General features: G+C 34.7%; 1 protein-coding gene across 2 annotated transcripts; it reads left to right on the forward strand.

Moving 5' to 3' along the window:
* On the forward strand, window positions 1-27,942 carry LOC112058537 (probable G-protein coupled receptor Mth-like 3). Of its 2 annotated transcripts, XM_024099431.2 has the most exons (9): window positions 1-1,488; window positions 6,724-6,971; window positions 8,050-8,233; window positions 11,075-11,153; window positions 17,484-17,668; window positions 18,300-18,492; window positions 23,171-23,361; window positions 23,715-23,741; window positions 24,451-27,942. In XM_024099431.2, exons 1-9 carry the CDS (start codon window positions 531-533, stop codon window positions 24,585-24,587), a joined length of 2,202 nt encoding a protein of 733 aa, XP_023955199.2. In that variant the 5' UTR covers window positions 1-530; the 3' UTR covers window positions 24,588-27,942. The 2 variants fall into 2 exon arrangements, with proteins under 2 accessions (XP_023955199.2, XP_023955200.2); XM_024099432.2 differs by lacking the exon at window positions 23,715-23,741 and having other exon boundaries at window positions 2-1,488.
* Window positions 27,943-27,986: the final 44 nt, after the last annotated feature.

The following is a 27,986-nucleotide window of genomic DNA, read 5'->3' on the forward strand; positions in this document are numbered from 1 at the left end:
ATATAGATTAGATGTAGTCTATTTACCTCTAAGTACGAGCATGTAACTTACTAAGGTATTCCACGAAGTCTCTGGGGCGATTGTCGATTATCAGTTTTTGATAACGTTTGAATCGTCATCTTTGTCGCAATAGATATCAATAATTCCACGTATTATTTACGTTCAGTGCTCGTTGAGTTTTTGTTTTGTACACATGAGCAATATTGTGAAAATGTTGAGGTTCAACCTTGATAAGTGACTGAGTTTCAAGCCAAAAGTTTGTTATATAATGCGTAAAATAAATTGAAAAAAACGTCAATGAGTGAGGTGCAGGTAGTGGTTTCAAGGACACCGCAGCCTCCGGCGAGTGGTCCAACAATGATCACATAGGCGCTTAGAAGCCGGCAGCATTTACGCGCCGTCGTCGACCTATATCGCACGTTCTGTATTCCTTCGCAAAATAAACAATGTATATCCGCGACGACCGACGCTCACCACCTGTTATAACCTTATTTATTTATTAAAACTACATAGTTGTGTTTTGTTTAAAAATGCGGCCGGAGATTTTCCTATTCGCATTTGTGAAAGTTGCAGCGCTCGTCTATGCTGCGGGGCATTTTAGTGAAAATCAGACGAAAGTTTTTCGAAAATGTTGTCTTAGAAACCAAAGTCTTATTAGAGTGATAGAAGGAAGTGAACAATATGAATGTGTAGATAGTAAGTTTTTGGAGAAAACTTTTCAAATTACCAGTGAGAATTTTTACGTCGACCAAAATGTTGTTATTAGAGATGGTCTTCCAAATGGATGCGATGAACTTAAAGCGTCACAAACACATAATACTGTGATTGAACTGCAACCGTGGGATAATATCTGTTATGACAAAATGGTTGCTGAGATCTTCAACGGCAGTTTAAAATCAAACATTCCTAAAACAGTTTCTTTAACCTGTAACATTAACAAGACGGAAAACGTTAGGGAATCTAGCCTACGAATTAATCAAATTCGCAAGTGTTGTCCACGGGGAAAAAGTTTGGATGTAGAATATCATGAGTGTCGAGCTGAGCATGATCAGAAAATTTATAGAGATTGGTGGAAAGAAAAATTGGTTTCGAACAAAGACGTTATATATGATATAGAGTATGGACTCTCTTGTAAAAGTGACGAATTTGCTGTCCAGTTACATGAAAATTTATTTTCACTATCAGAGGAACGAAGCAATTTACTGGTATCTAATAATAATGGAGAACTAATTGAAAAACTAATGCCAGGAGAGTGGTGCATGGATAAAGCGTACGGGGAAGGCAAATTAATAGCTCAAGTTTGTACGCGAAATTGTGAAAAATTCAGTGCTTATTGTGTAAGAAAATGCTGCCCGCCTGGGCAGCATTACAAAGTCCGGCATTGTGGTACGTTAGCCAGTTACTGTATACCCAATGAAGATATAAAAGGTTCTTTTAACATTTCCTCATATTTGGATCCGGTACGAGAATATAACGAACACCTCCTCGGTAAGTACCTAACTTGATTATGCAATTAAATTATTGAAGTTTTAATAAAAATAAATAATCTTCATCGACATAGACACATAGATCTGAGAGGCGCGAGACCAGTCCTTTATAAATATAATCCTATAATCAAAGTATAATCCCTTATGTCTGCTTATAAGGTTTTTTATTATTAACGACTAGTTTAAGCGACATATTATGTTATTTTGCCAGAAATAATTTTTTTAATAAGCCCCATTTCATCAAAAAAAAATAAGAACCATATTTAAAGTGATATTTATTCTCGCACTAGTCAGGCACCTAGATTAATGAACAATAGGTCTTAAGTGACTATTCCCGTAAATTAACTACATAAAGGACAATGGTCTATTTCCAAACAAATTTTTGCTGACATTTTTTTTAAGCGTCTATGAATGAAAAAAATATAAAATGATAGATAATTATTTTCTTAACAACTAATTCTTATGGTTTAATATTATGTGAAGTCTGGAATTCGAGATATTTATGTTTGAAGTTTTAGAGGTTATGTTTTGTCAACAACGAATAGAGACCTACTTTTTAAATTGAAGTCTTAATTATTCCATGATTATGAAGCCGGGTATTTGGGTTCGATCGAAGAACATAAAAAGTAGGTTTGATCCCCATTTTCTCTTAGACATGGATAATATACATACTTTATAAAAATGAACCTTCCTAATTAAATATAAAAACCAACGTGGAATTTAATACAATAGTGTTTTAAGTCAGTAGTTTAGCGGGAGAATCGGTGTCCATAAACATAAGCGGTCGTTAAAAAAGAATGTAGGTACAGAAAATCTGTTGATAAGTATCGGAAAAATGCAACAAGATTTACATGACGCTTAAGTACGCAAACAACGAAATTACGACCCGATGTGACAACTGACTGACAGTTCACAGTTGAATTGTTAATGACTTGTCATAGGAACACGTAAAAGTATCGATACTTTATAGTATCGATTAATTATTATCGATCTCCTTTCGATACTGTTATTTTTGTAATCAATAAGTAATCTTCAGGAAATTACTTACTATTTTTACTTACGTTTTACCTTAACCTTACCTTATTAAAAAGCATGTCGAACATACTTAAACAATAAATACGTTTGTAAACACTTGTTCCTTTCCTTTGATTATTAAAATATATCATATGGCTTACCGTTGTTAATAATTGTTATTAACATGTTTGGCTGTTACATTTTGGTTATTTTATTACTTAAATGTAAATTGCAGCCAATTTAATTTAATTTAAATTGCACCTATTTAATTTAATTTAAATTAAATAGGTGTACCTATTGCATTTAAATTAATTACTATTACTTGTTTGAAAATCAAAATATTTTATATATATTTCAAAATAATTATATTAATTCGTCATGAATATTAGTTTAAATGTTTGTTCTACTGAAATTAAACTGATGTCATTGAATACGTGTTCAATGACGATATTTTATTCGATTCGATACTGGCTTTTCGGTATCGTGCGCGTCCCTAGTTGTCCGATATATGCAATATTCGTATAAATAGTATGGTTGCCATACTCAATTATTTAAATGTAATTGATGTGAATATATTTTAGTTTTTGGACTTAATTAGACCTTTTGCTCTGTTTCAAAAAATTAAATAAATTATTTTCTACAAACTGTAATAGTTTACATTAGTAGACGCTTATGAATTCTATCAACAAACACCAGACCATTGTCCTTTTGGTTGTCTTTTTATTTGTATAGATAGGTAAAATACGGAGCAGGTGACTTTTCATAACGTAGCGGAGACTTTCCATAGCGGAGACATTATGCGTATTGGCGTTATTGGAACGTGAATTTAATAACGATTATTAAGTTTTACTTTTACATAAAAATAGCGGTGTTTTATTAGAAAAATGTATACGTTGGAGATCCTAAAAGCCAATACAAAGATTCATCGTATCGTAGGATTCCTCGTAAATAGCCAAGAACCAATTCGATGAAGACAGGTTTCCATAAAAACTCCGCATGCAATCGTTCTATTTGTTTAGCAGTTACGATGCTACATACTGACACACAGACAAAAACATCAAACATAAGACGAAATATTTTTTCATTAAAGTAGTTAGTCAATAATTTTCAATTTAAATAAAAGGATAACCTATTGATTGATCGAGTGATTTTAACTTGTTTTATTATTATTTAGGGATGTACATGTTAGAAAGAATGTTTGCCGTATCTTTTTAAATATGATCAATATTCCCATTCCCCTCCAACTAGTCGTGAAAGTATTGTAGTAAACTGTATTAGAGTGGGTACGACAATAGTCCAACGGGGCAGGGATCGAACCACCAACCATTGGTGATGAGTTCGACCGCTTTACCGTTGATCTATTAAAGCTCTATATGTTTGTTTATTATATTTCGTATTAAAATAGGTAATATAAGACCTCATTTGCACGAGAGTTTTTTAACGGACGTTAAAATATCTTTTAAATACAACAAATGCATTCCCAAGTGTATGTTCACAGCATTTAGAAAACAAGACGCTTATTTATCGACCAGTGTTGCATTTTCAATTTTGGGCGTTGAAATAGACCATGAATTAAATTAAGAACGTTATAAAAGCGTATCGCTTTTTCAACTCTCGTGTGAATGAGGCCTTATCTTAAGCACAATGCACATAGGTGTACTGTACCTTCCGCCGATGATTTTCAAAACCAAGGCCTTTTTATTTCGACACGCGGACTTCTTTGCAATATTACAAGGTTTTATTTTTATAGATATTTTTTGATTAAAAAATTGATTAAAAAATAAAAAATGATCATGATTTGATTAAAAAATAAAATTCGAGTTGGGATAAAATTATGATTAAGAAATGCGTCAGATATAACTGACATGTTTGTTGTTCTAAGCGTACGATTCACAGCGGTTTCGTTACAAGCCTGCATGTTTCATATGATTTTCCAAAATACCTACTTCATGCATTGTATTATCAACACTTACCTATGAGTCACAGCGTGTTTATAGGGCTATGTACCTAATATAAAGAACCCTTATAGAATTTAATAAGTAAGTTAATTTGTCTGTCTGTCCGTCAAGAGCCCTTTTGACCCGGAACGTGTGGAGTTTGTCCAAAAACGTAAAGTCTATTTGGCTATGGAATAGAATATTTTTGTTAAAAATATTTAATCGATTTCAAAGATAGGTACATACATTACTCTAAAAAACATTCGACAGACTTCAAAATCACAAACATAAACTAAAAAGTGAAAAATAACATCGTATGTGCTACCTTCTGATCACTTTGAAGGCGGTAATAAAAATACCTAAAAATACCTCGTATATAATGGGTCTTTTTAGCCCCTTGTATAACAATCTACTATTATTTTTCTGTTTTTAGTGTGTCCTAGCTTAGTTATTTTCATTTTAACACAAAATTGATGATTGTTACGAGGTAACTAACATTAAACATTAGGTAAACATATATAAGACAATATTTGCATCTAGCATTGTTAATGATTTACCAATATCATATGCATACAAGGAAAGGTCAAGTCGTGAATTACTAATAGTTGTCGTAAATTAAAAGTTTTTAGTATTCCATAAGCTCTCTTCGTATACATTGTTGAAGTCATATGACGTTATCGATAACTACCGAAGGAATGGAGTACGTCCTGTGTAATTAATCTTCATATTAAGGAATTTAAAAGTCAATACTTTAGTAACACTTAACCAGTTATAGGTCTACATCTAAGGTTGCCAGGTCGCCGAAAAGCCGGACAGTCCAGTCAGTTTGGCCTGACATTTGGATAAAAATGCCGGACAGCCTACATTTTTTCAGACAAACTTTTTTTCATGTAAAATAAGCATTTATGATTATTAGTAGCTTAAATTAGCGTAAAGCCTAACCAAAGTTGGACAAGCCGGACACCGTTTATTTCGACCGGACACAGAATACAAAAGCCTAACTATGTCCAGCTTTATTCGGACACCTGGTAACACTACCTACATCTATCTTTACTATACCCATTTCAACTTCTAAAAACGGTTGCAAACAAAATAAGTTTGTACTGATATCTCGCGAACGAAGTCGCGGGCGACTGCTAGTAGAATAACTAACATTAATCAAAAAACCAAATTAAAAAGGCAAAGTTATCGTAAAAATATTTTATGGTACCTACTGCCTACAGTTATAGGCAAGTATTAATAATTAATTAACAATATTATCTACCCTCGTGGTTTGCGAAGAATCGATAGATAAACTTAATTAGATATAAAACTATTACGCACCTAATACGTACTTATTTAACTTGATTTATTTATACTGAAAAAAAAACAGGCGACATGTAAAAATCTTAATAGACCCATAAATACGTAACGAATTTGCGCAGCAAAGAAACCGACTTTTAGAAGTTCTCAAACTAAGCTTTTATGATATGCAGGTATTTAATTTAATTTAATTTTCTTAGTGTACTGAATGTAGCAGACCCCTCGCAATTAAACCCGCGTAGTTTCCATTTCTGTTACAATGCGGGGATAAAATACAGTCTATGTTACTCGCTGATAATAAAGCTTTGCATTCGTCAAAGAATTTTTAAATTTTGTTATGAATAGGCACACAAACAAAAAATCAACAAAGAAAAACATAGACCACCAATTTTATATCTTACAGACCTGTCAATCTAAACCAGGCGTCTTAAGAACAGAAGCTTTTATATTATACCTCTAAAGCACAATCATACTCGTAGCGTTAATACGAGAAGATAAACCTCGCTCACTTGCTTTTAAAACTTTAATAATTTAGATAAGATAATTTTTAATAGAAAAAATAAAGCTATCTCAGAAAGTATATTCGTTATGTGATATCAAATGAGAGGAACATCAATTAGGAGGAGAGTTCAATATACATATTGTATTGATCTCATGATGATGATTTTACTGTGTGTTGTAAAATTTAGTTTTTCATAAATCTCGCGGGAATCATGGATTTTTCCTGAGGACAACACAGACAAATATCTAATTAATTTATTATAGATTCACACATACCTATAGGTACATAATGCTATACCATCTTTCTTTTGCAACGGCGCGGTGGTTCAAAATAAAGATTTCAGAAGAATTATTTTTTCAAGTTTAAGCTTAAATCAAACATCCTTTACCTAGCGATCTCTACGTAATGCATATTTTACAACTATATTTTAGCTATTTGTAAGTTTAATAATTTTTTATATTAATTTTTTGTAAATTTTTAGATGTCACGGGTATACGCATCGATCTGCAATGTCAATATTTAAAATTTGCCCTAAACAAGTCAACGGCTCAAGATCAGCATTGGTTAACCAGTGATTATTTCTTGGAGACACCCACGTTACGCACGAAAGAATATTGCATGGAGATTTTTGATCGACGAGATTGTCCGGAAAAGGATGTTGTCGCCACCAGCGTACTTTGTTTTCAGCCAGCGTTAACACCTGTTAAGGACTTCCGCGTTTCATTCATAGTAAGATTTGTATTTAATTTGTTTTCTTGAAATTAAATCCGTATGGCGTAAATCATATGGGATTGTTGTTCGATCGAATTTCAAATATACCTTAAGTTTACCTGTAGGTTGGAGGCTGGTTACGAATAATTACGGTGTTGTCAATGATGACCTATGGTTTCGAGACTTGGTTGCTAAATATGAGCCTATTAAGAAGACTCAGAGTCACACTTCGGGCGATGGAACGAGCTATGCTCAGAGTGTCTCCGCGTGATCGAATCAGAAATGAGGAGATCCGCAGAAGAACCGAAGTCACTGACATAGCTCAATGAGTCGCGAAGCTGAAGTGGTAATGGGCGAGGCATACAGTTACTGGTTGGTCCAGTGGTTAGCCTATGTGGTTTCGGATCAAGTGGTCCTAAGTTCGAGCCCTGGATTGCGCTATGAAATTTTGAGCTTGCTTTATTTTCTACACCGAGCTGAGAAGTTGGTGGTGTTACAACCCTTTGCCTCGCATAGCCCATTAAAGGTGTCAGTCCCAGTAATTATCATTACCATTTTATAGTGATAGTTATATTATAGTAAAAACATTATCACCCTATGCCTACCAATCCGCATTGGGGCAGCGGGGTGGGTCTAAGCCCTATGTACGCTTACTAAAAGGCTGATAATGTACTCTAAAGCAGTGTTTTATCTCGGTAGTATATTGGCAAGGTTTGTATTTTATAAGAACGCGGCTTGCAATACACCTGTTGGATTAATCTAGGGGAATTACTCGTAATAAATATTATATTGCATTACGCATCTCTAAAAGGAGGTTTGTAATTCGATGCGATTTTTATTGTTCTATACCTTAAAAGAAATACAAATCATGCCCACGTGGAATGGTGGCAAGAATACTGGCTGCATTTTCGCGCTGGATAGCCAGGCTGATCCTTTGCGCAAAAAATGACTAAAGAATTCTACTATAGAATTACTTTTCTGTCTTCTAACCGGCTTCCAAAAACGAAATTATAATTAGTAATTTTTATAAATAAGTTATTATTAGTTATTGTCTATTAACCTAGTGATAAAATATAACATCTGTCTTTATGTACAGGTGATCACCATCTCATGTGTGTGTCTGACTCTTACGTTGATCGTCTACTGCTCTTTGTCTGAACTGAGGAACCTCCACGGACGCACTTTAATATGCCACGTGAGCATGATGCTGCTGGCCTGCGGTTGTCTAGCGAGAGTGCAGCATAGTCACATCAAGGACAAACGTATCTGTATAATGTTTGGTAAGTTACGAAAATCTATACCTACTAATATCATAAAGAGGTAAAGTTTGTGTTTTTGTGAGCTAGTAGGGATCTCTGGATCTACTAAACCGAAAATTCTTTTATCAAAGAGCTACCTTATTAGTGAGTGTCGTAGGCTATATTTAATCCCCGTATCCACGGGAACGGAAACCACGCGGGACGTCCCGCGTAGTTTCCGTTTCCGTTCCCGCTGATTTATACTGATAGTCATCATGTACTTAACAATAAGACAAGGCACTCATGACACCTATTTGCCTCTGAATAGCAATATTTATTTAAGAGCTTTTAGAGCCCAATAAGCATCTGCTGTAAAACTTAGCATGATGTCATCATACGGAACGAGTATTTTGTACACTAAACTGTAAACGATCGATTTTCCCGACGATACTTCTAAATTATTAATAGATACTAGCGAACACCCACGACTTCGTCCGCGAGCATATCAGCGTAAACTTTCATTGAAGATATAACTTACGTGGTAACTTTTTAGAAATTAAAATGTAAAGTAAATTGTCTTTAAGATAAAAAGATAGAAATATACTATCCTGACTGCCTGTTTTTGTAATACTATTCTACCAAGCCTGTTTTTGTAATTTCTCTAAAGATCATTCAGTTTTCCGATAAAAGCTCGGCTAGAGATGACTCAACGAGTTTCCACAAATATTTGACAGATATACTGAGGCCTTCCTTATAAAGCATTATCTATTGGTGAAAATCATATCAAAATAGAGACAGACAGACAGGACGCGAAAGGTCATTCATCACGAAATCTCAAGAACCGCTTGACGTAGAAAGATGTAATTCAGCAAGGAGGTAGTTTATAGTTCATAGACGTCCACTAAGAACGGATTTTGCGATAGGGCCGGATTAAAGAGGTCGAAGGGCGGACGAATTCGCGGGCTTCCGCTAGTATAATGTGTAAATACACACTTACACTGGAAAACATCCATGTTCATCGCACAAATATTTCCCAGTAGTGGGAATCGGACCCACTGCCGTGGATGCATAAAGCAGGGTCACTCTGTACCCAATGCGCCGCGCGGCCGCGTATAGCCCATAGTTGGATTGCTCATAGCGCTAATTATGTTCGTAATTAATAATTATTATATTTGACCTGTCTTAATAAAAGAAATGTAGTGATTAGGTACCTATGTAGAATGTAAAAAGATATGAGCGTAACATTATCAACGTCCTGATAAGGTACAACATAATTCGCGTGTGATAATGTAAACTCATAACGTGGATTTGTTTGAATATTGGGATGGGATATTCATGTTAGCCTTGACGTAATTGACGATGAATTCCATCCGCTCCGTTGGAATATTTACATGGTATTGTTTGATCGCTTTGATTTACAAAATGGCTTTGCTGGTTATTTTGTTGAACACACAACTTATTTTTAACATGAATTTATAGATGTATTTGGTGTTTTTTATCGCTTAATCAAAATTAAAATAATAATGTTAAGTCGTAAAACACAGGCGCAATTACAAATACTAATCTGGGATTTAATTACCTACTTTATAGCTACTTATTCTAGTGGACGCCACTAAGTTTTACCCGCGTATATTTGCGTTACCGTTAGAATACGGGGAAATATTAATATAGTTATGTTAGTAGCAGATAATGTAGCTTTCCATTGGAGAAATAATTTTCAATTTCAATTTAGTGATTAAGCCGTAATAGCGCAACAAACAAATTTACTTTCACATTCATAAAGTAGATAGGTAAGTTTAAATGTATGGAAGTATGGATGTAAGACTACATTTGTCTCCTCAAGTTGGTTTTTTAAAACTCTCATATTCCTTAGCAGACGTACTCTTTACGTACCAGTATTATATCCTCAGGACTTCTATCCCATTTTAAGCTAATCTGCTAAGGCCATGGAAGTAGTTGTAAAAGTTTCAATAATGATTTAAAACAAAGACACGTGTGCGTCTCGGGACGCTCGACTGAAGTGATTACTAAAACTTACTGCTGTATGCGTGAGAGAAAGGGAAGCCAGACAGATTAGCGCCGTAACGCGTTACGTTACGAAGCAATTTATCCTCCCATAAAAAGTTATCACTTCAATAATTCAACTGACTTTAAAAACATAAAACGTTATATAATAATTTATACTATATAACCAAATAACATATTGTCAATGTCTAATATTTATCCGACATAAATGGTTCGAAGGATGAGATAACTTGAGACTATTTACAAAAGTATGTTGTCAGACTGTCAGAGTGCCTCTGTCGTTAGTTTTTTTCATGTTGTATAGGTTTACGCTTGACCACAATCGTGCCTGATGGAAAGCAATGAGGTGTAATATGAAGCACGCTTGCCTAGAAGATGCCTATTATGGACGGCTTCCGTGGCGCAGTGGTATGCGCGGTGGATTTACAAGACGGAGGTCCTGGGTTCGATCCCTGGCTGGGCAGATTGAGATTTTTTTAATTTGTCCAGGTCTGGCTGGTGGGAAGCTTCGGCCGTGGCTAGTTACCACCCTACCGGCAAAGACGTACCGCCAAGCGATTTAGCGTTCCGGTACGATGTCGTGTAGAAACCGAAAGGGGTGTGGATTTTCATCCTCCTCCTAACAAGTTAGCCCGCTTCCATCTTAGACTGCATCATCACTTACCATCAGGTGAGATTGTAGTCAAGGGCTAACTTGTAAAAAATAAAAAAAAATTACTCTTGCCTTCAAGGTGCTCAAGTTGTACGTGTCAGGAAACACAGACGCCGAAAGGGCATCATCTTAGTAGTTCTTATTAGTTCTTATTCTTAATATTCTTTTTAGTTACGAGTATGATCAAATGTTTATTGTTTGTGTAGGCTACAGCATATACTTCGGCTTCGTGGCAGCATTTGCTTGGCTCAACGTCATGTGCTTCGACATCTGGTGGACATTTGGGTGAGTTTATTATATTTTAAGTAGTTACTATATGATAATTGAGTAAATATTAATGTTATGTGAACACTTTTGATAAGTGAGAAGTTATGTTGGTAATTAGAATATTTTATAAAACCGCGCCACGAAACAAGTAGACGCGGCGCTAATGTAAATGCCGCTCATTGTCATTTGGTAATGACGGTCTTATTGTCATTTGTGTAAGGCGATGGCAAAGTGGCGCGAAGTCTAGTTTGTGTCAGACTCCTAGTCCGCCCTGAAGTTGGAACTAGCTGAACTGTTACAATAGCTTCGCTGAGATATATTTTTGTTTACCCGCGTTTGCGAATATGCTTTGTATTCAGAGAGGAATAGAAGTTTGGTGAGATTTAATAATGTTTGGTGAGATTTAATAACACAATGTTTATATTATTTATCTATTTATTGAAGGGGCGAAGATATGATTCCGCCCCCAAACTATAACCGAAATGTTTTTGATAAGAAATTAAAAAATATATATTTTGTCTTTCAGTTAGCTTCTGTAATTTGGGTGGAGGGTGTATACGAGTATGTTCTGTAACTTTACACACAGTTTAACGCACTTTCTATTAGACACATTTCTATAACTAACCTATAGAAATAAATAAATAAAAATAATCATTACCTAACCTAATAGTTTTTTTTTAATTATGCTAGGCGAGCGCTTAGCTGTAATCACGCCTGCAGGGCTAGCACGGGCAAGGGAGAAATTTATCCACGGGGAGAGGATAAAACGTTTATCCCCCACACTCGTTTTATCCACTCACCGCGCATGGGCACGCCGGTGGATATAATATCCCCGGTGGATAAACGGAGGGAAAGACTTGTCAACCCATTTGTATATATCTTATAAATTGGCATTAGGTATATTAATAGTCCGAAATAAACGTAAATTTGATAATATTTGGTTATTTTGTGCATATTATTTATCTGTTTTCTGTTGGCATTGTTTTGTTTGGTGATTGTTTTTTGCGGTGGTTTGTAGTAGGTATCTATAGTATCTATCATACTAGCGGACCCGGTCAAGCTTCGTTGTGACATAAGTGCACTTATTCTGTATCCCTACTCTACCCTTCTTTACCTCTACCCCTACCCTACCCCTGCCCTACCCCTACCCTACCCCTACCCTACCCCTGCCCTACCCCTGCCCTACCCTACCCCTACCCTACCCCACCACTACCCCACCCCTACCCCAATAGACCCCCGATAGACAGGCAACCTATCCCTTAATACCTAACCTACCTATTACCTTACTACAACCGGAAGTTGTAGTAAGGTATTGGAAATTTAATGGTTGCAAAACATGTTTCATGACGTTTCCAATGCTTCATCTTCATCATCATTAAAAACCCATATTCGGGTCACTGTTTAAGTACGAGTTTCCTCTCAGAATGAAAGAAGTTGAGCTAATAGTCCACCTCGCTGACGTAATGCGGATTGGCAGACTTCACACATGTAGAGTAAGAGAAATAAGAAAATTCTCAGGTATGCGCAGGTTTCCTCACGATGTTTTTCCTTCACCGTTTGAGACACGTGATATTTAATTTGTTAATGTTTCCAACATTAAATTTATGCGAAACGAAGCAAATTGATATGCAAACCATGCTACGCTACTGCTCTATTACGTAATCCTATTGCTGCATACAAACGTCTGTTTGAACGCGAGTTTTCGGAATTTTTAAAATATCTCGTTAATGTTTATATTTAACATTTGTGGGCATAATTCGTAGTAATTCCGTACCAGTTCTTAAAGATAAAGCGATTAATGTATTCGCTGCCGCTTTAGAAGTGTGGGATGCTTCCAAGGCCGGGCCAATGTGTAATAGAGTAATTTGTAAATATACGTATCAATACATTACAGCGCAATCTAATCCACTACAAGTTTTGCATTAACACATTGCGAACAGATATACGATATCGATTTTAGCTAAGGATTTAACGTTCGATTAATTGTATGAATAATATCAATCGTCATCATCATCATTATCAACCCATATTCGGCTCACTTCTCAGAATTAGGCATGAAACGATACCATTGAGGTATCGATACTTTTACTCGATACTGTATCGGTCGTCAAGTATCGACTCTTACTCGGTATCAGTTAAAAAGTATCGATACTTACTCGTATCGAAACTCGTTTTTGGAAAATTTTGAGTAAAACCGTAACATGTACTGGTATTCTTTATTGTTAAGTTCATTTATGAAAAAAGCCTGTCTTTGTAGTGCTTCCCAAAAATATTAATTTTTCCAAACGTATCCCAGTTAAATTTAAGCGAAGTGGCGAGTGGTGACATAGACAAACAAGCTTGCCAACAACACAAACAAAACTAAGGCTAGGATGCCTTCAATAATTTCAATTTAAAATATGCAAAAAAGACATTGGTTTACTGATACAAGTACTTTTGACCGATACCTACTCGATTCTTAATTTCAAAGTATCGATACTAAAAGTACTTGGTATCGCAGCAAAAGTATCGAGTACGCACTTGTATTTATTCGTATCGTTTCATCCCTACTCAGAATGAGAGAGGTTAGGCCAATAGTTCACCACGCTGGCCCAATGCGGAATGGCAGACTAACACACGCAGAGAATTAAGAAACTTCTCTGGTATGCAGGTTTTCTCATAATGTTTTTTCTTCACCGTTTGAGACAGGCATGCCCCGGACCGGATTCGAACCCACACCCTCCGGAATCGGAGGCAGAAGCTATCTCATAATATCAATACATATAGATGCATTAATAAAATTGAAGTGTCTGTCTATGATTTCAAGATAACTGTGTTTGTTCAAGTGCATATATTTATATACACGATACTGAAACATTATCAAACTTTTTTAAATATTTTGCCAGTCTGTCTGTTTGTCCGGGCTAATCTGTGAACGGCTGTACCGATTTTGACAAGACTTCTTTGGAAGGTAAGGAGGTTAATGAGCAACATACTGAGTAGTTTTTGTCTCGGAAAAATTCATGATTTCCGCGAAAAAACTGAATTTAACGCTAAAGAAGTAGCGAGCGTCCGCTAGATACCTTCCAATATATTTCGATTAATTGTAGGTAATAAAAGAGCTGGGCGTGGCAAGTTCACGATAATCTATTTGGTAGTAGGTATCGCTCCTGCTTAATATCGAGACAACGACTCAACAAATTAATTCTTGTCTGATAAAATTTGCCGTCGACATATACCTCTACGTTGTCTGCGTATAGGTGTGATTTTGTTTTGTAATTTCGATGGATATAATAGGCGAGTAATCAGTCTGTTGTAAATATTAGCAGGAAAACTGGTTAGTTCAACATTACAATGTATTTTTTATGTTGTATACCTATGCTATGGTATCTAAGCATATCTCTAAGTCAGATTGTGCTACGGGCCATCTTTTTTTTCTTTACAAGTTAGAGCTTGACTACAATCTTACCTGATGGTAAGTGATGATGCATTCTAAGATGGAAGCAGGTTATCTTGTTAGGAGGAGGATGAAAATTCACACTTTCCCTTTTTCGGTTTCTACACGACATCGTACCGGAACGCTAAATCGCTTGGCGGTACGGCTTTGCCGGTAGGGTGGTCTAGCCACGGCCGAAGCCTCTCACCAGCCAGATCTGGAATTAAGAAAATCTCAATAGCCCAGCCGGGGATCGAACTCAGGACCTCCGTTATGTAAATCCACCGCGCACACCACTGCGCCACGGAGGCCTTCAAATTATAGTGTAGGGTTAAATCTGTAAGTATAGTGTAGGGTTCCGCAGTTGTAATCATATGTCGCCAATGCCGAATAGTGCTTTTTGATCAGTTGGCTACAACCCTATCGCTTTTTGGTTGGTTAGCTACAATCCGTCTAGTAGTAGCTTTTAGTTTTAGTCAATCAATTGTTTCTGGCATAGAAGGGACACTCTAGACTCTAACAAAAATTGGCACTTTAAACCTTAATATTTCACAAACAGATCCATAAATAGAAAATATATTTTAATACTACTGCAATATTTTTAAATACCTACCTACACCAATAAAATAAATCATTCCTACTTTAGATATCTAGTACTTGAGCAAAACAAAAGATCGAGATTTCACTTTACGACTTTTCGGTGTGCTTAGGGTAGATATTATTAATTTAACGTTTTCTACTAGATAGGTACCTATTAACGGAAGGACAGACGAATAGACGGACAGATGGATATGGCGAATCTATAAAGGTCACTTTTAAATACGGAACCATAAAAATAGGCCATACACACTTTTGTTTTCTGTAGTATGACACTTCGAAGGGATCTTTTTCAAGTCTGTTTGTATAGATAACACGAGTATGTGATAAAACCATTGACCTCTTTGTTACAAGAGGTCAAGGGATAAATTTAATATGAAGAGTTCCACTTGACTATGCGAACTTTTTAATAGAGGATTTATTGTGGTTATCCAAACATGTTTTTTTTATTTTTATTCTTTACAAGTTAGCCCTTGACTGCAATCTCACCTGATGGTAAGTGATGATGCAATCTAAGATGGAAACGGGCTAACTTGTTAGGAGGAGGATGAAAATCCACACTTCTTTCGGTTTCTACACGACATCGTACCGGAACGCTAAATCGCTTGGCGGTACGTTTTTGTCGGTAGGGTGGTAACTAGCCACGGCATAAGCCTCCCACCAGTCAAACATCAGACAAACATCAGACATTTGTTAGGTATTTAGACCTATCGATACTTTCTTTTCATTTCAAATAGCCTTAAGAATAGCATAAAAAATACGCTGATAATGATGAGACTTAAACTTGCATTATTTTCAAAAAAGTTTATTATAAAAGAAAATATGTATAAAATATGTATTAGCGGTAATTTTTATTATGTAAACTTTTTAGTATACAGCTTAAGCATTACCTGGATTCCTACATTTATCGTAATTTGCGGCTTTAACGACTTCCCTAAGAGTTGACCAAACAAAACCAACTAACTTATTCGACGTGCAACTGCGGAACCCTACATTGAATGGCCCGACATGGACTTAGCTGATTTAATAAGTTAAAATACCGAAATAACAAAGGAACATTTTCCATAAACAAAGTCCTGCTTTCCTAATCTAATAACACTTTAATTAAGCTCTAGTGTCATTATTAGCAATGAAGTAGGTGGAGTCGCAATTAACACGTGTCTGTGGGGAATACAGTACTTCGCGTTAATTTACATAGGTCAAACGAAAACATCACGCTAAATATAAATCGAGTACGGAAGGACGTATCATAAAATTAATAAATGCTGAAACATTTGGTTAATGTTAACGTTGGTGTGCATTGTTTATAAAAGCGATACCTCTTTAGCGATCAGGTGTATGCTATAATAGGGTACTCATTCATATCTATAATTAACTTATAGGTAAACATTTTTATCGACACATCGTTTATCGCTTGTATTCCCCACTCTGTGGTAATTATCGTGGAGCTTTTACAGCCGTTTCACGGTTACCTAATACGCGACCGCGATACGCGGGGGTTGGAGTGAGTAATATTATAATGACTATACCTCTTAAGTATTATAGGTATTCAGTTATGAACGACCCTAATAATCGAGGTCTTCCTACCATCTATTCTAGAAACGTTTGGTCGTATTATTGTACCGACGTATCTTCGGTCTGTTAACCTTAGCAGACTTATGAAACATAGCAAGTTCTTAATTATTATTATTATTTGGCTTAATTTCAGATTTATTGACATTTGTCATAATTCGTTATCGAAACCTAAATGATCATCGAAACCTCTTCACTTCCTGAAGTTTATGAAATTGGGAATTAGGTATATAGGTTAAGTTAAACGAATTTTCATGCAGTTTTCAGTTAGATTGATTAATGAGGAAGGCATTACAACAACGTCGTATCATCATCGTCATGATGATGATGATAATACGATGTTGTGTACAAATTTAAAACGTAGATAGATTATACCCTAGATTAACACATAGGCTACTTTTATCCCGAAAAATCCATGGTATTTGTGGTTGCGAAAAAGCGGTGGTTAAGATAGTGTGAATGTTTGTTACTCTTTCACATCGTGACTACTGAACCGAATTAGCTAAAATTTGGTATTGAGATAGATTATAGACTGGATTAACATAGGCTACTTTTTATCCCGGAAAAATTACATATTTTTTTTTCGCGGGTAACAACGCAGGGCGCTGCGAGTATTGTATATGTATAATGTCGATATATGAGCTGAACGCACCTATAGGTATATAAATACCTATAGGTGCGCTCAGTGGAGTAACTTAGTTCGGATCAGATTAATTAGGCGAATAAGATTTCATTAAAATGTAATTTTTTATTTTTGTTTGCAGGAGTATCCGTACGGTGAAACCGCTCCGCAAGTCTGGTTCCGACAGGCGCAGATTCATTTGGTATTCAGTTTATGCTTGGGGTTACACTGTGGTCTTTACTGTTGTAATGTTCCTTTTGGACGAGTATCCTGTATCGGATTTATTGGATGCTAACATAGGTACAGGAGCTTGTTGGTTTGCAGGAAGTAAGTTTTATTTATTTATTTCATATTCAAGCAATACTAAACATTTTACATTATACAATTTAATAATTACACTACTATAAGTAAGTAAGTTATGGATACCCAGTTTAGACGTAGCCTTAGCTGTCGAGTAAGTGATGGGGAGACCGATTTTTTTTTGGTTTTCTTTAGTTTAGTAGCTAACGGCTTGACAGCCGATAAACTGATCGTGGGTTGGTAGCGATGTGCATGACATCATGCCGATAAATTGGCAACTTTGTTCTTTCGAAACTTAAGGTTTTATGGTAGATTAAAAAAAATCATTGAATCAGTTTTCATCTTTTAGTTATTCAACTTTGGCAAAGCCCATAATTACAAGAAAACATGTCCTTCTATATTTATATATTGCAACAGCTGACTGGAGTAAAATATTTTTGATATTAGCAGATGCCTCGCGTAGTTACCGTTCCCGTGGGGATCTACGTCTATGAAATAACCTTTGTCACTCACAAATGACGTGACGTTTTTTTGATAAAATAATTTTCAAAATTGGTTCAATAGATCTACAACCTCACCTACTTACAAACTTTATCTCTTTTTAATATTATTTAGTATATATGAATATTAAGTGTACATACATTATTCTTTTTTTCAGAACAAAATTCAGGTGGAGATTGGCCACATTATATATTTTTTGTGATACCAATGGGTATAGTGACATGCATTAACTTCATCCTCTGGCTTCTCACGGCTCGTCATTGTGCACAAGTTAAGTCCGAGGTTCATCGTATGCAGGCCGGGTCGGTTGGTGAGCGTGCCAAACGGACATTCAGGGTCGATAGAGCAAAGTAAGATAACTATGATATTTTTTTCTACTTAATTCAATCCCATCCTATCCTACTTACTACTAATATTATAAACGCGAAAGTTTGTATGGATGTTTGGATGTTTGTTACTTTTTAACGCCGCTACAACTGAAGCATCTGGATAGGCAACAATTTATCGAGATTTGCGAAATATGATGATTTTAATGATGTGAATGTTTGTTACTCTTTCACGCCTCGACTACTTAACCGAATTAGCTGAAATTTGGTATTGAGATATATTATAGCATGGATTAACACATAGTCTACTTTTTATTCCGGAAAAATCCATGGTTTCTGAGGGATTTGTGAAAAACTAAATTCCACGCGGACGAAATCGCGGGCGTCAACTAATAATTGTACAGACAGACAGACAAATACATGCGTCAACTCTCACAGCCGAGGCGAATTAATATAAGGGACACTTTAGCAGCAGTAGACCAATTTAGGTTAATTTGCTTTATTGCTCGTATTTATTTCTGTAAAATAATTTATCTCAAAGCCATTTAATACTCTTAAAGTTAATAATATATTTAATAGTGTCTGACAAAGAGTTGCTATCAAGTGTCTTGTGATTATTGATATGATTTCTCATAATTTCTGAATAAAATTAAAATCATCAGTACGCTCAAGGCGTCCAATTTTCTGCATTGTATGTATCAGTCGCATCGCATCAAACGTATTTTAGTATTCTTTGTAAATAAAGTCATACAAGTGCGTCCACTGATCCGCAGGGACGAATCGCATTGAACGGATTTTATCTACCGTAAAATTTAAAAAACCGTTTGATGCAATACGCACGTATTGCATCAAACGGATGGGAATATTGGTCATATTTAAAAGATATGGCAAATATTATTAAAAAAAAATGCGAATCTGTGGACGCACTTGTATGAATCTCTATACAAAGAATTATTGAGGTATTTTTTTCTTTTAAAGAATTTACATAAAATTTGTTTACAAAAATATAGTTTTAAACATTATTTTCAACCCATACTATTTTTATAAAGAGTTGTGAGGTTGTAGGGGGTAATCTCTGAATCTACTTAACCGATTTTCAAAATTCTTTTACCAAAATTAAAATCATCAGTACGCTCAAGGCGTCCAATTTTCTGCATTGTATGTATCAGTCGCATCGCATCAAACGTATTTTAGTATTCTTTGTAAATAAAGTCATACAAGTGCGTCCACTGATCCGCAGGGACGAATCGCATTGAACGGATTTTATCTACCGTAAAATTTAAAAAACCGTTTGATGCAATACGCACGTATTGCATCAAACGGATGGGAATATTGGTCATATTTAAAAGATATGGCAAATATTATTAAAAAAAAATGCGAATCTGTGGACGCACTTGTATGAATCTCTATACAAAGAATTATTGAGGTATTTTTTTCTTTTAAAGAATTTACATAAAATTTGTTTACAAAAATATAGTTTTAAACATTATTTTCAACCCATACTATTTTTATAAAGAGTTGTGAGGTTGTAGGGGGTAATCTCTGAATCTACTTAACCGATTTTCAAAATTCTTTTACCAATAGAAAACCATATCATAGGTTGTGTATAGTGTCATAGGCTGTGCTTTATTCTCGTATTCCTACGAGACCAAGAGTTAAGCTTAAGAAACCGCGGGGCGACCCTATAACACAACAAACTTTACCTCTTTATAATATTAGAATAGATAAGACATGCAAAATCCTATTCTATTACGTGTGTTCTTTGTACAAAGGGATCCAACCTAAAGATTTTTACCTTTTACTGAACAAAATATTTATAGAAAACAAAATCCGATTAGGAAAACGGGGTTTTCCATTCTATTAAAGTACAGGAAAATATCAATGTCTAGGTAAATATCAACATTGTAACGATTATTCGATAATAAATATTGTTTATTATCGAATTGATGACTTTGCATATTTCTCATATTATTGCCCTTTATATGGGGAACTGTTTGTATTATTATTATACTTAGGTAAAATCGTAATAAGTATATTGAAACGTTTATGATAACGTGGTCAGAAAACGGACCAAGCAAGTTGAGCCGGCACCGGCAACATACAAAGCAAAGATTTATAAAAAAATATTTCCGTTTGAGGGGATTTTCGTTGTATAATTAATTTCCGTTCCTGTAGGAATACGAAGATAATATATAGCCTATAGCCTTCCTCAATAAATTTATTGGTCCAATATTAAAAAAAATTCTTTCAGTGTTAACTGAAAGAATTTTTCAAATTGGACCAGTAGTTCGTGATTAGTGCGTTGTTTGTTTGTTTGTTTGATCAATGAAACAAACAAGTGAAGTGGCACGTCGATTCTCTTTCGACGATTGCTAACGTTTCAAAAACTAGAAAAATGTATGGGAATGACTTTGGCTATCGACAGGTCACGTGATCAAGATCTGTCATCATACATTTTTCTACTTTTCGAAGCTTTAGCGATCGTAGAAAGCTATCGGAATGTCATTGATTTCGTTTGATTTAAAACCATTTAAATGGAAAGTTTTAAGAGTTTTAATCAAGCCGTCAAAAATTCAAAAATTCAGATGAAAAAAAGTTTTTTTTTTCATCTGAAGAGCAAGGCGTTTCGGGACATGGAATTTTCTAATTTCTAATTTCTTTCCATGGAATCGATTCTTTGAAAGAATTTAGTTATATATACCATTCTATCAATGGTCAATATTTGATTGGTTGAAAGTTGATACTATAAATAAATACGTTTCAAATATGTTAAAAAAAACAAAAAGAAAATGATGATGATTAAATAACCCCATACTAAATATAAGGTATTAGACAGTAATCGCATAATAAAAGCATAAGTATTGATTTTCTACCTACTCCTATAATAAAAATCGTTAATATGATCCATATAAAGTTAGATGGGCAATAAAATAAGTTAACAGCTTAGTCACAGTAGATATAACAAGCAGTATAATAACTCGGCCGTATTTTTGAAATAAATACCTACAGCCGCGCGCTCCGTAAACATGTGATAGGGCTGCCCGCCTCCAGCATTTTAATTACATTTGCCAACTTTGTGTTTCCATTTAGTTATGTGATTGTAAATATACTTTTTTTTAAATAAACAAATACAATACTTAGTAAATTGTGGTAAAATAGGAAGTGATCAATAAAATGCGTGTTGTTTTTTGATTGGTAGATTTAAATAAGCCTGATTCTAATAAATGATCTTGAAGGACCTTTATATATTTATTTTGGTGATGCCATCTAGGTATTACCACCACACTAGGTGACCAAATAATAAAAAATCGGTCAAGTGCGTGTCGGGCCACGCGCAGTGTAGGGTTCCGTAGATTATGTTAGCACTTTAATCCCTTATTATCTATTATCCACTTTAATCCACAAAAATACCGATAACGATATAGAATAGACGATAAAAAATTGATTCTGACTTGGCATGTAGGGAAGGAACTACAAAAAACAAATTGAGATTGACCGGGTTCGCTAGTAGTTTAATAAAAAAATCTGGATAGGTATATTAATATCAGCTGGCTCTTTACTCTTTTTATTCAAATACATTAAAGTATGAGCAACACAATAATGTTGTTAAATTCAAACAACTTCTTTACTTAACTTCTTTATTACATTAAAATACAGGTATACAAAACATACATGTCATAAGATTTAAATCGATGTATTACATAATAATCAAAGAAAACAACCTAAATGAAGAAGTTAATAAATAATTATTTAATATTTATTACCGTATACGTCATTTACCTATTTACACAATTTTATCATTTAAGCATTCATTTATATATATATATATATATATATATTAAATTATGCCTTTAGAATACAAAATATTAATCAAACTTTATAAAAATAATAACTTTTTTCCTAGTCGTCATAATTAAAAAATCAAATACACTGCGTTCGTCACCGCGGCACAGTCGCAACGGTCTTCACCCCACGATCACCCCACGTACGAGGTGCGTAGGTATAGCTCGCGTTTCGACCTTTAGTATGAAGTCCAACTACTGGTTATACTGTGGCTTAGTGGTGTTAACTGTCTCACTCAGGTTTTTATGTTATGAGTAGGAAAACATTTATTTATTTTTTTATTCATTAATTATAGTTACATTATATAAAGAATACATGTCATAAATTAAATGTCATTAAATAAATATTAAATGGAACCTTAGAATGGAACCCTGAGAGGGTGTTGTAACTAGTAGCTAAGCACATTTATTCTTATCCAAAATTGGACTTTTTCTTTAACCAAGTTTGGTGGGGTAAGAATTTTTAACGATTATCGATTTTGAACGAGTCATACTCGTACATATTACCTATCCTAAAAAAAATATTTTAATATAATTTTCGATTAATTATTAGATTGCTCAGCTGGCCTCTTTACTAATTTGTCTTATAAACAACCAGTTCCAGTTTCTGTTTTACTTGACCAGTAGGCTAATTCACTTACCTTGATATAATGTTAGTTGACATATGCGAAATTGAGATTATATGTAACAAACGTAATCCGGTGCTTGCTGAAAATCCTTCGTCGATATTATACAGTAGGTAGATGACATTTCTTTATTGATTTTCTACTTATTTTAATAGGTTGTTAATCAAGACTGAATTAGAGAATAGGCTAGCAGTTTTAGTTCTAGTAATATAAATATGGATGTTCTATTTATAGGTATGTCCTAACGGGAAAGCTTTGGATAGTGATGGGTGCCGGATGGGTGTCAGAACTTCTTTCCACCATAGTGACGGAACCTCAATGGCTTTGGAATATCGTTGACCTTATGAATGAACTACAAGGAGTTTTCATATTCCTCATTCTGGTGGCTAAGCCCAAGGTGTACCTGCTAATCAAAAAGCGGCTTGGTAAGCACAGATTCCCATTTCTAAACTTATCTAATTATGTGTTGCCACTGGAAACAAAGGAAGTTGATAGATTAATTATTTGTTGTTCTTCCCATTTAATATGAATAAGGAAATATATATAGTCGAAGACATACGATGTTCGATAGTTTTCTTTTATGGACTTGCAGGCTTTCTATGAACTACAATTTTCCGAGATAAGTCTATACAGATGCACAGACAGAAAGATTAAATAATTCAAAATAAGAAAGTGATTTGGCGATTGACAATCATTTTACGTGGCACCTTATTACAATACCTACCCTGTTACGTTACCTAATTGTATATAAATTGGTGATAAATATTATTTTTTTCAGGTTTATCACCGACTCCAATAGACACAAGTATATATTAGTGTTAATGATATTTAATAGTTGTTGTTCTATCTATTTTTTTAACTCATATTTAATTCAATGCTAATGTAGATTTTAGTCTTAATAAATATAATGAGGTCTGGGATAATCATATTAATCACAAAAAGTTATGCTGAAGTAACGTGGCTTTAGGTTGAGGGCATTTTTTAACCGAGGCCACACTAATGTGTCTACCGGATATTTGCACTGGATTTGTGCAAAAGTATTATTTGTATCAATAAAATTCGCCCTCAAGTTATCAAGAGACGGCATTGTCTGAAGAAGTAGTAACACATCAGCTTATCGATAAATAAAATAGAACAAACGCAAATTAGATGCCACTGTATATAGACACATTTGTGAGGCCTACGCATTAATTAGAGACCGGCAGACGTCATTTTATTTTTCGAATGACGTTTTCGAGAGCGGTATCGATAACTCGACCTGATTAATCATATAGCCGTGTAGATAGCGATATGCGTAACGCTGATATACGAATATAGAAAATGCTGTTATCACCCTGAATTGTTTAACATGTATCACATATGGTCATAATAAGGCTGACTGTGATTTTTACCGCTATATATGTTCTAACATTTAGGCTCGTAATCGCCTGAAGCACCGATTTTTATTTTGCATGAAGCTTATACTAATTGTTTACAAGCACTTGAATGAGTTACTAATTTTACTAATATTTCAGGGTTAGAGAAGCCGGATGCGAGAAACAATGCTACTGTATCGGCCCGGACCTCTTCTACGTTCCTGTCAAGAACAATTAGCGCCGATGAACGTGCTAATCTGCGGACTTCGTTACCTAATAATGTGAAACAAACTTAGTTTATAAGTATCTATACAGTGTATGTTACAGGAAAAGTTAGTAATAATTAAACTTGAGGCAGGCAGACGGGGCGGGACGGCGTCTTGCCGCTGGCGAGAAGGCGACTTTGCGTGGATGCAGTGGCGTAACCTTGACCCTGTATCAAAATTAGTTGGGGACCCAATAGAAGAATCTATAGAGGTTATTTTATAATGGGAGCACTAGATATAGTGAGGGATTAAATTTTACTAATTTTTACCCAACCAACGAGACAGTCAGAAAAATGTCGCCTATAACAATTTCAATTAATTTTTCCACGTCCGATTTTGCAGTAAAACTCTCTCTGACATCTGACTTTAAATATCGCGCCGGGCGTGACGTGCACCTGTCCCGCTATCTGTTTGACAGTTAAAATTAAAATGAATTGAAAACAAAGCACGACAGCACTGCACAGCACTTATTACACATAATACACAAAATTATAACTGCTCACTGCTCACGTTACATCAGCGTCGCGTCGCCATCCCGTCCCATCTGTTCTGTTGTCTGCCCAAACCTTTAAGCTTTAAGTTGAGCTTTTAAAACGCTGATTCTTCAGTTGAAAATTTGTGACGTTTTGTAAAGTATTCATTACTGTAGTAGATCTATAATAGTATTTCTCATATTTTTTTCAATTATTCATTTTATAAGTTAGTAGGTATTAGGTATACTGCTTAGCAAGATGCGCCAGCCGTGTCAATGTAAAAGGATAAGCGTTAATTAAGATTTACGTACAACATTATTAATTATTAATTTTGGCTGCGTCTACTATAGTAGTTTATTACTTCTTCTTGTATATGAACTTACATTTGCGTTGCGTCCGAAAATTAATTAAAAGACCTCCTTTGTCTATTTTTGTTAAGTTAAGTTCTTTATTCATAATTTTTCGCAAGTCACTTGTAGTTGTAAGCTTTCACTTGATTATGAATTCAATTGAGTTTGTACATTGTCAATTTGAATGACTTTAGTAAATGTTTTTGTTTATGTATTACAAAAAGCCTTTAACGGATTTTGTTAGGATTGAACACCGTTGAATTAAGTTTTAGTACTATTGATAAATGTTTTTATTCCAAAAAGTAGTATTCTACGAGTATATTATGTTAATAATAATTAATTAATTAATAATGCATTCACCGGGGCGTATAAGTATAGAAATAAAAAGGCTTTTTATTAGTTAAAAATATGAGTTGCATTTGTATAAGGATAATAATAGTTTTGCATTTGTAATGCAGTAAAACTTAGTAGGTATATAGTTACGTCATGTTATACGACAAAAAACATACTACATATGAGAGTATTTGAAGAAGAAAAATAAGTATATTTTTCAACTAATTGCATATAATAAACTTATTTTACTCCTTTCCGAAAAATGCCTACATAAATTAAAGTCAGTATTTCTTTATTTATTAAGAAATTTTGTTAATTTTGAATCGTCATGATACATTTTTTATTTTATTTTATTTTTTACTTAAAAAGAATATTTGCCATATTTTTTTAAACATTACTAATATGGCCATTCCCCTCCAGCTAGTCGGGAAACACTGTGCTAGGAGTGGGTACAACAATAGACCAACGGGGTGAGGATCGAACCACTACCCCTCCGTGATGAGTCCGACCGCTCTTACCGTTGAGCTATTGAGGCTTTTTATTGTTTTAAATATGTAAAAGTTGGTGATAAGTACCAAAACTTAGTTGTAAACTTGAAATTAAAGTTACGAGGGTATCAATAGCACCGAGGTACGAGAAGAGTCCAAAATAAAGTTAACCAGCATTTATATTTTTCAATAGCCTGAGACAAATACTAAGTCATATATTCCAATTGTATAAGTGCAATTCGTTCCCAAGATTTTTAACGTTTATTAAAACTTACTTATCTAGTCATATACTATAATATATACTAAGTATAGTTGGTTCTAAATTTGCACACAGACGTGGCATGTATAAAAGTAGCGTCTTTAGGTAGGTACTTGAACTGATATAATCTTTATATCAATTTCGCGAAATGCATTGAGTATAATGTCATAAATTAGTCAAAAACAAGGAATCCCGAACTTGCATGGAGAACTGCAGTCACCTCAAGGATATCTCTGCTAATAATAATATCAGCTCGATACATTAGACTATGAATCGATGACGCAGACGAAATTGCAGATTTTGTAGCAGTCTCAGTATTACTTGTCTGTCGGTTTTTTACCGATTTAATTTTTTTTTCTCAGTCAGGAGTTGGTGGTGTTACACCCCCGTGTCACGCAGAGTACGATTAGCAGTCAGTTCAGGTCATTATCAATCATAATATATGACAGCATATTCGTCAAAAAATTGGCATTGGAGCAGCATTCATCCTCTTATGAGAAAGGAGGCCTGGCCTTTTGTGCCTTTAAAATAGACTCATCATGAATAAACATAATATTTGATCCATTGGCGTAAACAGTGGCAAAGTACGACAAACAGAATTGGAGCAGCGTAGGTCTAAGCTTCAAATTGCTATCTCGCACTATAACTATAGTCAATAATAGGTATAGGGGAAAGCGATTCGTAGCTTAGAATGTTAGAACTTAGAGTAAAGTAGGCTGATAATAATGGTAAAATAAATTCTACAAATTATCGTATTGGAACTGGACGACATACTGACGTAAGGAAAAAAAAATATCTTGAAGAATGCGGAGAAAGTTTTCAGTTTTAGTATTTTAGTTTAAAGTTACAGCCGACATGACAGAACAGCGATGCGACGCTGACGTTACTCGTAAACACGTCACTCAGAATGTCACGCCGAACGCGACGGCACTTTTTGACACGTTCTATATAAATTATTATATTACAACACTCTTACCATCAGGTGAGACACTGGTCAACCGCAAGCCTATTCCATATAAAAAAATCGGAAGCACCGAAGTTTGGTTGTCCGAGTGCTATCAATATCACCACATACACCAAATATGAGCAGTGTCATAAATTATCAGCTTATTTTAACGGCCCACTACAGGACCAGGCATCCCTCCTTATATGGAGCTAAGACCCACTACGCTGCTCCAATGCGGTTTGGCGTGCTATGAAGACTACTTACTTGAGCAGTATGGTCACGATGTGTGTTACATATTATATTCATTCGAGTTAGCTACTGTGTGTAATTTGTTTAAATGTATTAGTGCTTTAAATAATTAATGACAATTACTATAAGAAACTACTTTATATAACCTAATATACACATTTCGAAAAAAAGTTGTTTTAATACAGTATCCTCTTATTTTTTTCAATATGATACTTTAATAGGATGGTTAACTGTTTTGTTACAAGATTGCTAATAATATTGTACGAATTTTGATCTAACTGTTAGGTATAAATAATAATAATATATTCGGTATAAATACATACGTTCGAGT

Source organism: Bicyclus anynana, chromosome 3, assembly GCF_947172395.1.
Source record: "Bicyclus anynana chromosome 3, ilBicAnyn1.1, whole genome shotgun sequence".
Taxonomy (NCBI): Eukaryota; Metazoa; Arthropoda; class Insecta; order Lepidoptera; family Nymphalidae; genus Bicyclus; species Bicyclus anynana.

Excerpts from the sequence above, each read along its gene's own strand:
- LOC112058537 (XM_024099431.2), top strand. The coding sequence starts at position 531 with ATGCGGCCGGAGATTTTCCTATTCGCATTTGTGAAAGTTGCAGCGCTC. Across the intron at positions 17,669-18,299 it reads AGCTTGTTGGTTTGCAGGAA|AACAAAATTCAGGTGGAGAT; the intron begins GTAAGTTTTATT and ends TCTTTTTTTCAG. Across the intron at positions 23,362-23,714 it reads GCTAATCAAAAAGCGGCTTG|GTTTATCACCGACTCCAATA; the intron begins GTAAGCACAGAT and ends TATTTTTTTCAG.